Consider the following 13945-nt stretch of genomic DNA (forward strand, 5'->3'; position numbering starts at 1 on the left):
TGATTCTTGGGTATTTCATATTCATCCTGAGCTAGTCTCACCAATTATTGAGCAATTGCTTTTACTGTTTTCACAGTTTTTAGATGCTTTAGAAGCTGTAGCATTTCTGGATGGGAATAGTTTGCAATCAAGCAGGAATTTTCAGTTATCCTTGAGGACAACTTGGAAGCTTCAGATGGAATCAAATTTTGTTCTAAAAATTTGTTGGAGCAGCTTCTCTTATTCATAACACGCAAATTTTAAAAATTACCCAACAATGACTAATAGAATCACACAGTGTGAGTGTGATCATTTGGATATTTTATGGGTTCAATATAGTTAAAAAATGCTGCAAGTTATTTGCACTACACAGGTAGAGAGATGTCAGAGACAAAATCACTTGCAATAAATATTCTGCTAACAATAATTTTACAAACCACTTTCGAAGCTATTTTGATTCTAAGTTATTCATCCATCAAACAATCTTACCAGTTCTTACAACTTGGAGTTTTTCCTTTGTTATCCACATTTCCTTACTGAAGCCATTCAAATGGAAATGGAAATATATATTCTGTAAGTAATTGCGGGGTATAGGAGTTACCTGTTTATAGAAATTGGGTAACTCAGTAAAAATGTAACTGAGAAAGTTAAAAAAAAGTGATTTAGTGCTAAAGCAGTTTATCTGGTGGAAGAATAGACATAGAATAACTTTATTGTCACTTTAAATGTATACTAATTGGCATACATTAAACTGAAATTTCATTGAATACAGCTCTCAAAAGGTCACAACCTCCAATATACACTACATAAATATGACCAGAAATATGACAGAGAAACAATACTCTAGTTCAGATGTACAGACTGTATACATGTACATGGCAAGAAAAACGAATCTTGCAAGTTTATCAGATGGATGGCATAGGGAACAAAGCTGTTATAGAATCTGGTAGTCCTGCTAGAAATACTTTGAAACCTCCTCCCAGAGGGGAGCAACAGAAACAGACCATTAAGTGGGTGTATGGGGTCTCTAACAATGCTTTGAGCTCTAAGCACATAGCGCTTATAAGCAGCGTCCTGAATAAAGGGAAGCGAGCTTCCTATAATCTTCTAGGCTGTCCTTGCCACTCTCTGTATGGACCTTCTATGTGAGGCACTGCTACCACCAAACCAAACAGTGATGCAGTTTGTTAAAATGCTCTCAATCGTGCCTCTGTAAAAAGCGGCCAGGACAGAAGGAGAAAAATGTCCTTTCCTCATCCAACGTATGAAATGCAAATGTTGGTTTGCACGCTTCACCAAGGATGACGTGGAGAAACCAATTCAGATGTTAGTTATCTGCACCCCCAGATACTTAATACTGTTGACCACCTCTATATCTGCATCCTTGATACTAAGTGGAGTATGACTATACCAGCTCTTTCTAAAATCTACAGCCATCTCCTTTGTTTTATTAACATTTAGAACCAGGTTACTTTTATTGCACCAGTCCACCAGAGCCTTCACCTCTTCCCTATAAGCCAGGGGTGTCAAACTCGCAATGTCACATGACATGTCACAACTTATCGCAACTTTTTTCCCCATTGCCGGCAATGGGGTGGGTGCAGTTTCACTATGATGCATCCGCCCTCAGGCCGGCAGTTTGACACCCCTGCTATAAGCATTTTCATTGTCATCCCAGATAAGATCCACCAGTGTCATGTCATCCACATACTTCATAATATGATTCATAGCAGATTTGACACAGCAGTCATGGGTCATCAAGGTGAACAGTAATGGACTCAAGACACAGCCCTGTGGGGAACCTGTATGTTGCGAGTTTGACACCCCTGTTCTGCAGAGTGGTTCTTCTGATAGGCAAACTGTAGTGAGTCAAATGTAGGGGGAAGGCATGAAATCATATACGGTAATCCTTTACCAATCTCTTGAAACACTTCATCATAGTGGAAGTGAATGCAACTTACAGTATTTTAAATTTCTTTGCAGGGTGATGGCATAAGAGGAGAACAAGGGGACCCTGGTAGTAAAGGCCAGCCAGGCCTAAAAGGTTTTTCTGGTGAAATTGGTCTGCCTGGTGTGGGCTTGCCTGGTCCAAAGGGATATCCTGGTCCTACAGGTGACCCTGGCACATATGGAAACCCTGGCTTTCAAGGCCCTCCTGGCCCCCCAGGCACTCCTGCTCAGACAGGTACTTTCTTGAAATCCCCAACTAGTTTGAGCACATTTGGAAATCTGAGCACCTGAGAGGAATATGATCACAAAATGGCTGCTAGGAGGAAGGGAGCTGGTTATAAAAAGCATGAGACATGACAATCATAAAATGAAAAACGGTACAAAGTTAGATCTAATAAATGAAAATGGACTGTCACACTTTTCATATCATTTTTAGCTGGGACTTCACAGATTCATCTTGAAGTTTGTATCAATATATTATACATGCATCCAGTAGAAATCTATCTGCAGAGTAAAAAATATAGACACAATGCTTGGTAGTATCAGTTAATTCAAAACACAGATTTCATTAATCTTTGTGATTGTTATACGATATGCCAAAAAAAGCCATTCCAATCATTGTATTAATTTCCTGATTCCTCAAACCAAAAGCAGTAGAAACAAAGTGAGCAAAAAACTACTGTATACATTTTATAAGGTATGTATACCACACAGTAACAAAATACTAAAATCAATAGCAAAATATTATGTGATCTACTGAAAAAATGTATTTTCTACAGTTTGTGGTGAAGAATAGCTGAATATTAACTGAATATTCCAAGTCTGACTGTCAGCTTCCCAAACCCTCATTGTTTCTCCTGCATAGTTATTCTACTTTTGGGGCCTGCCATTCTGCTGGGTGGAGGGAGAGCATGCTGTCGCTTGGGATAACTTTCACTTTCTACTTTCCCTCTCCTGCCTCTAACTGTACCAGCCGCCCAGACTTCGTGCCACCTGTGCATTGGCTAGATTTCAAATGGACATTATAACTTTGGTGGGGGGGGAGGAATATTGCTAGCTTAACTATACCATTTGCGCAGGTTTTTCCCCAGATCTCGCCTTGACTTCCCTACTGTCACTAACCCGTAATAAAAGTATCCTTTGAGACAATGCCTGTTTCAAAGAGTTCTGCTTTCTTGGGTGGTTAGCTGAAGTGGGTCCTTACACTGACTGTTAAAGAAATCTTTTAAAACATTGGAATATTGTGAGCTTGACTTGGCTTCACTGTTTCCAGGGTCTGGTAGTGATAAACTGCCAGGAAAGAACACTTTTCACTGACCTTTTCTCATTAGAAGAATCAAATTATGTACACTAACCTAATGGCTAGTTTAAATGCTACGTATTGTACGCTAATGGCTGGTGTACGCATATGGGGAGATTGGGTTAAATTCCTGGTGGTGTTTCTTGAAGCTTTTTAATCACATTGAAACCTTTATCACACTACAACAGAATTACATAAATCTATAATTAATAAAACTAAAAAATACACATAAAATACAACAAAATTACATAACATAAATAATCAATAACAGATTACAGTTGAAATCACCAACATTTATACTAGTATAGGATGGATCACACAAATGGTGGCACAAAATCAGGCCATCTGGAAAGGTATATCAGGGTCTTGGCCAGCTTTGCAGATACTGGCCTGGCAAAGAGCTTGTTTTGATGGCCAAAGCAGCTAGTCTTTCAAGACCAATATCTCAGGAATAAAACTGCAGTATCCTTTGTTCTTATAACTGGGTTCGAAGTGTCTCTAAAGAGAACTCTCTAAATATCTCTTACTTCCTGGTCATATTTAGTGATAAAGTCTTGACTCAACTCATGCCAGATAAATTCAAGAAACAAAATAGACAAGTATTTTAATGTCAACCTATAAGCTTTTGTCTAACATTAAAATTCTCTCTCTCACTGTCTCTCTCTCTCTGCCCCCCACTCTCTCTTACTTTCTCACACACACAAACACCCAAACCAAAAACAGATAGAGATAGATGATAGATAGATAGATAGATAGATAGATAGATAGATAGATAGATAGATAGATAGATAGATAGATAGATAATACTTGCATTTCACTTTTTAGTTCAAAACAGCACATATTGCTCAGATTTTTCATTTGTTCTGCTTGTAGAAAGGTTGTAGGCTTTTCCAGGGTTGATCTTTTGTTATTTAAAACAAGTGAAAAAATGGAAAGGCTGACAGGGAATTTCCATCTCAGTGAACTGGAAGTTAATTTCTGAGGTGGATGCTATAATTAATAAATCACTGAATCATAACAAGAGAAGTATTTGATGAAATTTTGTTTTGGAATTAGGATTAGTAGAATAATAAATGAATGTGTCCCTTCTGCTATGCAATATAAAGGTGTTGGCCATACAATTTTTATAGATCTCCTTATGTAACATTGCTTCATTTGTCCATCTCCTATATTTTGAATATTAGGCATTTTTCCCTGCTTATGAATGAATTGTTTCAAACAGATAATTGATCCACTGAATTCTTATAGATGGATTCACAGGTATAGTCTAATTGAATATTATAGTTTGGTGCCTGGTAATGGCTTAAATAAATCAGACATTCTTGTTTGTTTGCTTCTTTTGTATTATAGAATGTGGGCAAACAGAGGACCGCTTTCTTAGAGATAATAGAACAGAATCAATTCATTCAGGTAAAGTAAACCAAATACGATTATTCAAAAGTGAATTATGTACTTTTATTTAAATGAATGTTTCATGTCGCATAAGACAAAAAACCTATGCAACAAGAAAACTGAGGGAAGAGTACTATTTCAAAACTCTTTTTATACATTTTACTTTCACAAATTTTGTTTAACAAAATATGCTACGCACAATTATTAAAAATTCAGAAGCAACACTAAAGTAATTGCATTAAAAGAGTAAAACTGTTTTTCCTACTCAACTGATAATATGGGCTCTAAGCTAACAAAACCTATGCCATAATTCATTTGTTAAGGAACCATGAGCATTTTTTGTTCTTTATTTTTTCCATATTTTTTTCTTTAGGGACCAGCTGTGTTACCGGCCCAAAAGGAACTCCAGGGTATCCAGGACTGTCTGGACTACCAGGTGTGCTTTTTTAAAAGAATCAGATAGTACCATAATTCACAGAGCAAGAATAATTTGATCCAATTTTTCTTAACTGTAATAATTATTCCAAAATAATATTGTACAACTAGTCCTCAATTAAAAATGGGAATTGTGACTAGAATTGCTATCACTAAGCAATGCAGTCATAAAGTGCAACATCACAAGACTCTCCTTGTTGAAAGACGTTAAAGAAGGTCACAAATGGGCACAAACTAAGCACCCAGGTTACAATCACATGACTGTGGGAATGCTCTGGCAGCTGGACATTCAGCATTGTTTCAGCATTGTTTGTTGAATGAGTGGTTGTTAATTAAAGACCACCTGTAAATGGAGATGCTGGAATTGGGTATGTGTAGTTTAACGAAGAAAAGAGTGAGGGGGGACATGATAGCAGTGTTCCAATATCTCAGGGGCTGCCACAAAAAGAGGGAGTCAAGCTATTCTCCAAAGCACCTGAAAGCAGGACAAGAAGCAATGGATGGAAACTAGTCAAAGAGAAAAGCAACCTAGAACTAAGGAGAAACTTCCTGACAGTTAGAACAATTAACCAGTGGAACAACCTGCCTCCAGAAGTGGTGAATGCTCCAACACTGGAGGTTTTTAAGAAGAGACTGGACAGCCATTTGCCTGAAATGGTATAAGGTTTCCTGCCTGAGCAGGGGGTTGGACTAGATGCCTCCAAGGTCCCTTCCAACTTATTATTATTATTATTATTAGTAGTAGTAGTAGTAGTAGTAGTAGTAGGAAATCTGGACTATATTCCACTACAGTTAGTTTTTCTTGCTGTAATTAATTTTTTTTAAATAAAAAATATACATATAATGAGTGTACCTCACTTTTCTATTACATCTTCAAATCATAGGTGCAAAGGGTATGAAAGGGATTCCTGGTGAACCTGGTTTGCATGGATCACAAGGACTGAAAGGATTTCAAGGGGATCAAGGTCGTGGAGGTGCAGCAGGTCCAACAGGTACTGTAAAACTAACAATTACTTGGAGATATTTGAAATATTTGAATAGCATTTATATTTCACCCTTTAGCTGGTTTGTATATTTGTTTGTTTACTTTTGTCAGAAGCATCACAATCAAAATAAGGCATATTATATGGCATATCATTTAAAATATAAAATACAAGATTAAAATGTATACAAATTAAACTAGCAATATTAATTGAGTTCTGTCATGCTGTCATGAGGTTCTCAAGTGTACACTAATCGGGATGCAAAGGGCAGGTATACATATGTGTTGTTGTTTGCATATCGCACAGACAACAATCGCAAAGAGCAGAAGCCACCAGATAGCTCCATTTGTTCAGAGTATCTCTGGATCTTGTTGTATCCATGCACAGTCTATTCAACAATTTCCATACTTTTCAGCTTCTGTCAAACCCAGGTGCCAGCTCCTCCATTGGTTCCATCCAGTGTTGGTTCTTTGTAGCTTTCCATAGGTCCACTCTGCTTTCAAATTCTTAGGTCAAAGTCTTCTGTTGACCTAAGGAAACTCTTCCTGGATTTTAATTTTTGATAACCTGGTTGTAGGCCATACATGTTGTCTAGGTATAGATGATTTAAGACTCTCCCTGTATGCTACTTCTTCTCTGCAAACAGGAGCCAGGGCAATGCAACTAGATGGTAGAACTTATCTAGAGGTGTAGGTTTAAGGCATCTGGTAGTAATTTTGCTAGTTTCATTCAGAGAAACATCTACTTTCCCAGCATGTGCTGATTTATATCAGAATGGGCAGGCATATTCACCTGAGGAATAACAAAGAGCTACCCTTTAGCTGGTGAATCACAGATTACACAGATCCACTGGGAAAAGAACTCTAATTCTAATTACGTGCTTTAAAAATAAGATTTGTAAAAGGAGATTTTAACTCACCAACAATTCACTGGTTCTCTCCTGACAAAGAAATGGATCCTTACCAAGTATTTCTTGTTATATCTTCTGTTCTTTAGGCATTGAACAAGACAGGAACATTGAAACAGAACAAGTTTATTAACTCAGAACAGAAGCAACCCTAATGGCTGCTGCACAGCTATTTATACTGTTGGCCTCTAGGCGACAACCAATAGGTTTAAAGTAACAGTTTCCCACCCCAAACCTAGTTATCAGCTTGGAGACAGCCAGTCTGGCTTGCAGTAACAGCAACCATTAAGCAATACAGCAATCTAGGTCAGACATTAAGCAAGTGATTAAAACAGTTGTGGCCAATACATTACATTTCTGTTCTTAGATTTCCACTCGTATCTAAAGATTATACATTAATAACAGCACCTTTTTTTTGCTTCAGTAGCCATATAATAGCTGATTGACTGGGAACCATGTTAATTTCTCTTATTTTTTCAGTTTTTCACAAAAGGCCTTAAAATTTATTTTGTGTGTGATCTGGAGAGGAGCAAGTTGTCCCCAGCACTAGGGAGCAATTTTGCTTACTGAGAGGAAGAGGAATCTCCTCTCTCAGTATTTGGAAAATCCCTTTTTGGGGTTAGATAATAAAACATAATTAATTCACATAGGTTGTGTATATTTCCCCTTTTCACAAAAAAGTTCAACCTAGAAGAATTAGATATTGCCAACCAGGGATGGTAATAGACATCAAGCTGATTACTTTCAACACCATCTAGATAAAGTTAAATTAATGTAATTAATTTTAATAGTCATTAATTATTTTTATAGTCAGTGATTACTTGCTAAAGTATACAATATATAAAGGTCCAAAGTAATCCATTGAACTCATATTTTAAATCTTCTCGTATTTTTTAAAACCTGTTTATTCAACATGAGAGTTTTATATAAAATTGTAGAGATGTCTTTGATTTTAAATATTGTTGGTATATCTCATTTTAGAATATAAAAAATATTTTATAATAATGAAAGGTAAAGGTAAAGGTAAAGGTTCCCCCGCACATGCGTGCTAGTCGTTTCCGACTCTAGGGGCCGGTGCTCATCTCTGTTTCAAAGCCGAAGTGTCAGAGCTTGTCCGAGGACGTCTCCGTGGTCATGTGGCCGGCATGACTAGACACCAAAGGTGCACAGAACGCTGTTACCTTCCCACCGTAGTGGTCCCTATTTTTCTACTTGCATTTTTACGTGCTTTCGAACTGCTAGGTTGGCAGAAGCTGGGACGAGTAACAGGCACTCAATCTGTTACGCAGCACTCGGGATTCGACCCGCCAAACTACCGACCTTCTGATTGACAAGCTCAGCGTCCTAACCAACTGAGCCACCGCGTCCATTTTATAATAATTACATGAACTTAAAAAGAAATGATGTTTGCCTAATTTGAAAGATAGTTGTAACTAGTGATCAATTCTTCTTTATAATATTTCTAGCAGAAATACTGTAGGTTTACCGTAAATGATGTCTCAAATCCTAGGGATTTTATTTTCCAATTCATTAAATTAAACATGTGTATCCATGTATTAAAAAACCTGGGTCAGCAAGGAACGGGAGAATAAGCAGAGTGTCAGGGACAAAAAAAATCTACTTTTTTCAAATTCTAAGGTAAGTTTCAGGTATATACTTGTGATACTAATTATTAATTTCTTAATATAATGCAAGAATATACAACTATAACAGAGTGTGACTAATATAAACTCTATTTGTACCCATTGAACATGGCAACAGTCTTTTTTTAGCAAATTAATTTAACTAGAAGGATAGTACCAACAGATTACAATTCACATGTTGAGGAAATAAAGGAGGGCAGCACTGAGAAAATTTTAATCTGATGGACAAATTATAATGAAAAAATGCTGTTATTGGACTATTTGATCAGTCTATTATGGCAACACTTTTTCTAAATCATGTGCAGGAAATATTCATATAACAGGTTATTAATATTTAGGTTATACACATATGCAAATGAGGTATTTCAGTAATTACTATATTTCCATAGAAACTAATGGGAATAAGTGTTTGATTAATAATACTCATGATGCTGATTATTTTAATCTTTTTTCCTTATTTTATCTAATTCACTGATAATTGATCAAAATTTGATTCTTATTACCATTGTCATTTTATTACACTTAGGATTCACTGGACCCAGAGGAAGCAGAGGTGCCCCAGGATTGCCTGGGGAAAGGGGGCTTCTAGGAAATCCTGGTTTGCCAGGTTTGCCAGGCCTCCTTGGGGAAAAGGGGCTTACAGGTGATGTTCTAGGAGTACCACCAGGCCCTCCTGGGGACACTGGGCCACCTGGATTCCCAGGAGCAAAAGGCTTGCAAGGAGATCAAGGCTTACCAGGAATTAAAGGTAACTCTGGCTCTGCTTACACAAAAGTTAATAAGAGAAAGAAATGATACAGTAGAAATGATACATTAGAACAAAGAGGGTGGCAGAAAGCTGAAAAGACGGAGTTGGATACTGGAGGAGCCACTGGGATGTTAAGGTTCTACAGGTTCTGCAGCAAGATAAAACAGGCAAGGAGCCATGTGGTATAGCTCCAATGACAACATAGTCTCACAGACAATGTTCTGAGTGTGCAAGGTGCATCATCGGCACTTATCTGTAGTTCTAGGGAGGACTCTAGTAAACATGACTGAATTGGCACCAGCACAAACAAATTTTTAGAATGACTTTCCCAGGATTTTTTTTAAAAAATGGTGCTGCCTTAGGTCAGGTACTCTTCAGTATCTTCATAAATGATCTAGATGAGGGGATAGAAGGGGAACTCATCACATTTGCAGATGACATCAAGCTGGGAGGAATAGCCAATTCTTTAGAAGAAAGGCTTAAAATTTTAGAAGGATCTTGACAGACTTGAGCATTGGGCACTAGCCAACAAGATGAAGTTCAGTGGTGAGAAAAGTAATGTCCAGCCCTTAGGCAGGAAAAACCAAATGCATAGAATAGGTGCTACCTTACTCAACATAGTAACTGTGAGAAGGTTCTAGGTGTCCTAGTGGTTAATCACTTAAATATGTGCCAGCAGTGTGCTGCAGCTGTCAAAAAAAACCAATGCAGTCCTAGGTTACATCAACAGAGGGATAGCATCAAGACAAAAGTGATAGTACTACTTTATACCATGCTGGTGAGACCACACTTGAAATACTGCATCCAGTTCTGGTCACCATGATATAAAAAAGATGTTGTGACCCTCCTAAGGATGCACAGAAGAGCAACAATGATAAAGGATGTGACATACAAATGGTTGAGGGACCTAGGTATGCTTAGCCTATCAAAGAGAATTATCAGGGAGACATAACTGTCTTCCACTACTTGAGGGGTTGTCAAAAAGAAGAGGAGATTGGGGCCATCAAAGGACAGAACAAGAAGTAATGGGTGGAAACTTATCAAAGAGAGATACAACTTAAAGGTAAAGAGAAATTTTCTGATGAGAGCAATTAATCAATGGAATAGCTTGCTACATGAGGGTGTGGGTGCTCAATCACTGGAGGTTTTCAAGACTGGACAACCATTTGACTGGGGTAGTATAAGGCTCCTGCCTTGAGTAGGGGGTTGGACTAGAAGACCTCCATGGTCCCTTCCAGGTTTATGATTCTATGAGTGAGCCATGGTGGCGCAGTGGTTAGAATGCAGTACTGCAGGCTAACTCACTGCTCACTTCAGGAGCTTGATTCTGAATGGCTCAAGGCTGACTCAACCTTCATCCTTCTGAGATTGGTAAAATGAGAACCCAGATTATTGGGGGTAAAATGCTGATTCTGTAAATTGCTTAGAGAGTGCTGTACAGCACTATGAAGTGCTATACAAGTACTATCCTATTGAATGATATAGGCAATATAATGATTTCTGCATATTCCACATGCAGTATTCTGAAATAGCTTTTAAAAACAACTCCACTTATTTTTTTACTCTGCTTTTAAATATTAGTGGAGTTTAATTCAGTTCCTGATTTAATATGTAAGTTTCAGCTTAAAATAATATGGGAGCCACCATGTACTCTCCCAAACTGTATATATCAACTGGACTCTCTGTTAATGGTTTTCCTGAAAATAAACAGTTTCACAATGCTATTTAAAGTCTAGGCTGTAGTTTCATAGCTTTTGTCTAGATGCATTTTTTGCACTGGGGTTAGAGAGTACTAGGACCCCAATTAAATAATGGCTATAGAACATCAACTGGATTTGTTGCTGTTTCCAAATTATTTTAACCTGGATAGAACTCTTTCCTGAAACCATCTGATATCTATAACAATATCCAATATCTAATATTCAGAAAAGCCTTTTCTTTGCTTGCCATCTAAGTGTGTATATATGGTATGTGTGCATTCATAATTGTAGTGTTTATGTTATGTGCAATCAAGATTAGATTAGAGTACATAGGTGAATAGGTGGATGGATGAATAGATAGGGAGAGAGAAAGAGAGAAATGATAGACAAACATGTCTTTTGATTGGTATAAGTCTAGAGTAAATTGGTTTTGTGATTATTCATTTTAGGTTATGTTATGTTCATTTGTATTATCTTGTACATGTAAGTGCATTCAATCCTTAACTAAAATAAGTTTGTATTTTAATTTGAATATGAATTTGAAAAGATTCATGATTTTTATTCTTGAATGCAGTTCATTACCATCACCAAAGATTCTGCATGTTACCCCAGCAAAAGAAGCAATAATCATCAGCAAAAAAAGCATGCTTTACATAGAGATGCTCAAATAAATGCTGCTTGCAAGTGATGAGATCGTTCAACATAAAAGCTTCTAGTCAAGCCCGGTTTTTTTCTACTGGTTTTGTCATCACTGTTTATTAGAATTTATAAGTCTTTGGGCTGGATTCATCTTTTACGAACAAGATAGCCTTGGCTTAAGCCCCACTAGGAAAAAGTTTGATTAATTCAGTAAGAATTGCCTGTAGATATCAGTTCTCTAAAGCATGACTGTTTACTTATTATCTCCTCCTGTTAGGAAGAGACGGCTTCCCTGGTTCACCTGGATCCAAAGGGAATCCTGGGTTTCCTGGGCCTACTGGCCCGACCGGTATCCGAGGACCACCAGCAACATTTGGATTCCCTGGACTCCCAGGCCAGCAAGGGTCCCTGGGTAGAAAAGGCTCACAGGGATTTGTTGGTGAGAAATTCTTCCAGTATTCCCCCCAAAAGATCTGTACAGCCTTATAGACAGCAATGTAGCAGCCTCTGCATCCCCCGCCCCTTTACGTCACACATAGGAGGACATAACAAGCCTTTTCCCCATTCAATTATTCTTCCTCTGCCACACATCCCAACCTATCAAGATAGCCTCTATGTCTGCCTGCCACAAAATGCAGGAAACACTTCCTTTGTTTATTTTTAGAGACAAATGAGTTCTTAGTATTGTCTTTTGTGGGCCTATACAAATGGTGTGCAGGAAGGCCTGGAGGAACATTGTCCATGGGGTCGCAAAGGGTCGGACACGACTACGCAACTAACAACAACAACAACATAAATGGTGTGCAATAGCTGCTCTCTGCTGCCTATATTTTAATCAATTACCTCTCTTTGATTTTTTTATAGGATCACCTGGTATCAGAGGGGAACCTGGGGAGCCAGGGAAAGTGGGTCCTATAGGCATGAAAGGTCTGCCAGGGGACAAAGGTGAACTAGGCTTCGTTGGACCTAAAGGAAAGGCTGGGGAACCCGGCCTCCCTGGCATTTTCGGAATGCCTGGTTTCCCAGGACCTAAAGGTAAAAACAACTCCAACATAAAATCTCTACTCAGGATTACAACCCGCTCCTTTTTCAGTCACCATCAACTTTTGCAGGGCTCTAATGAATTATTTTCACTTATTGTAAAGCCCCTTTGTAAAGCTAAAAAGGCTAGGTGTGTTACTTAACAAGTAGCCATAAAAGTCATTGCATGGCAAAATACCGTATAAGATGAACTACCTCTTATGTCTTTCAGCTGCTTTGACATTCCTAGGTTTAAATTCTGCAAATGCATCTTCTCAAACTGCAATAATAATAATAATAATAATAATAATAATAATAATAATAATAATAATAATAATAATAATAATAATAATAATAATAATAATAATACTTTAGATTTCCACTGAAGGCATAGCTCTAAACATGTTTTACCATTTCCATTCAAGGTGCTAAAGGATCCTCTGGCATTGGAGGTTTCAAAGGTGCTATGGGGTTCAAAGGATGGCCCGGACCGAAGGGAATCCAGGGAGAAGGAGGCCTCCCTGGAAGGCAAGGGGCTAAAGGACCATCTGGGGAATTCGGATTAAAAGGTATGATCTTCAGTATTACGGAGCATTCACATTATTCAGTACGTTCAGGTACAACTGCAAATAGGCTTTCAGAAAGCTTTTGTTTAACTGAAAATTCCTTTTATAAAAAAACATTGCAGTGTGAACCTAAGTATATTGATTTAGAATCACAGTCTATAAATTCAGTTGGGTTTACTCTGAGTAAACATCTTTAGGAATGCTAGCTTTAATCTTAACACATACAAATTTCTAACAGTATCTTGTTGCTTTGCCTTTACCTTCTATGTAAGGCAAATGAAGAACAGCTGCCAAGTTCAACAGTATGTATTTTGCTCTTCTTTAACAGAGGAATCAGAAAGAGGTTGTAAATATGTATTTTGATTTTTAAATAAAAAACCTCTTCCATGACCCCAGTTGAAAAAGAACAGTGGGTGCATTATCACTAATAGTCATTTATTTTGGTCATTCACCAGCAAAACAAAAGAGTTGCAACTGATTATAGTAAAACAAGGTATAAAATAAAAATATAAAATTGTAAATTAAAATTTAGGAATTTGGAGCATAAAATTAATATAATAAAGTATGTTTCAATTTATTTGAGATAACTAAACCCCTCTTTAGAATAACCGAATAGTAAAATTACCAATTAGAAATACATGAAGCCTTACATTGCTGAAACCATGAAAAAGTTATAATCTGTA

The 13945-nt window shown here is 37.5% G+C and overlaps 1 protein-coding gene across 1 annotated transcript in view; it reads left to right on the plus strand.

The window, feature by feature from the left end:
- COL4A2 (collagen type IV alpha 2 chain) overlaps window positions 1–13945 on the plus strand; it is a 217172-nt gene that overhangs the window by 160175 nt on the left and 43052 nt on the right. Inside the window, exons 25-32 of the mRNA XM_083348207.1 lie at window positions 1963–2164; window positions 4580–4639; window positions 4995–5057; window positions 5941–6048; window positions 9116–9337; window positions 11954–12115; window positions 12541–12711; window positions 13122–13265. Coding sequence (XP_083204333.1) covers window positions 1963–2164; window positions 4580–4639; window positions 4995–5057; window positions 5941–6048; window positions 9116–9337; window positions 11954–12115; window positions 12541–12711; window positions 13122–13265 — 1132 coding nt within the window. The remainder of the gene's footprint in view (window positions 1–1962; window positions 2165–4579; window positions 4640–4994; window positions 5058–5940; window positions 6049–9115; window positions 9338–11953; window positions 12116–12540; window positions 12712–13121; window positions 13266–13945) is intronic.

The sequence above is a fragment of the Vipera ursinii genome, assembly GCF_947247035.1.
Source record: "Vipera ursinii genome assembly, chromosome: 1".
Taxonomy (NCBI): Eukaryota; Metazoa; Chordata; class Lepidosauria; order Squamata; family Viperidae; genus Vipera; species Vipera ursinii.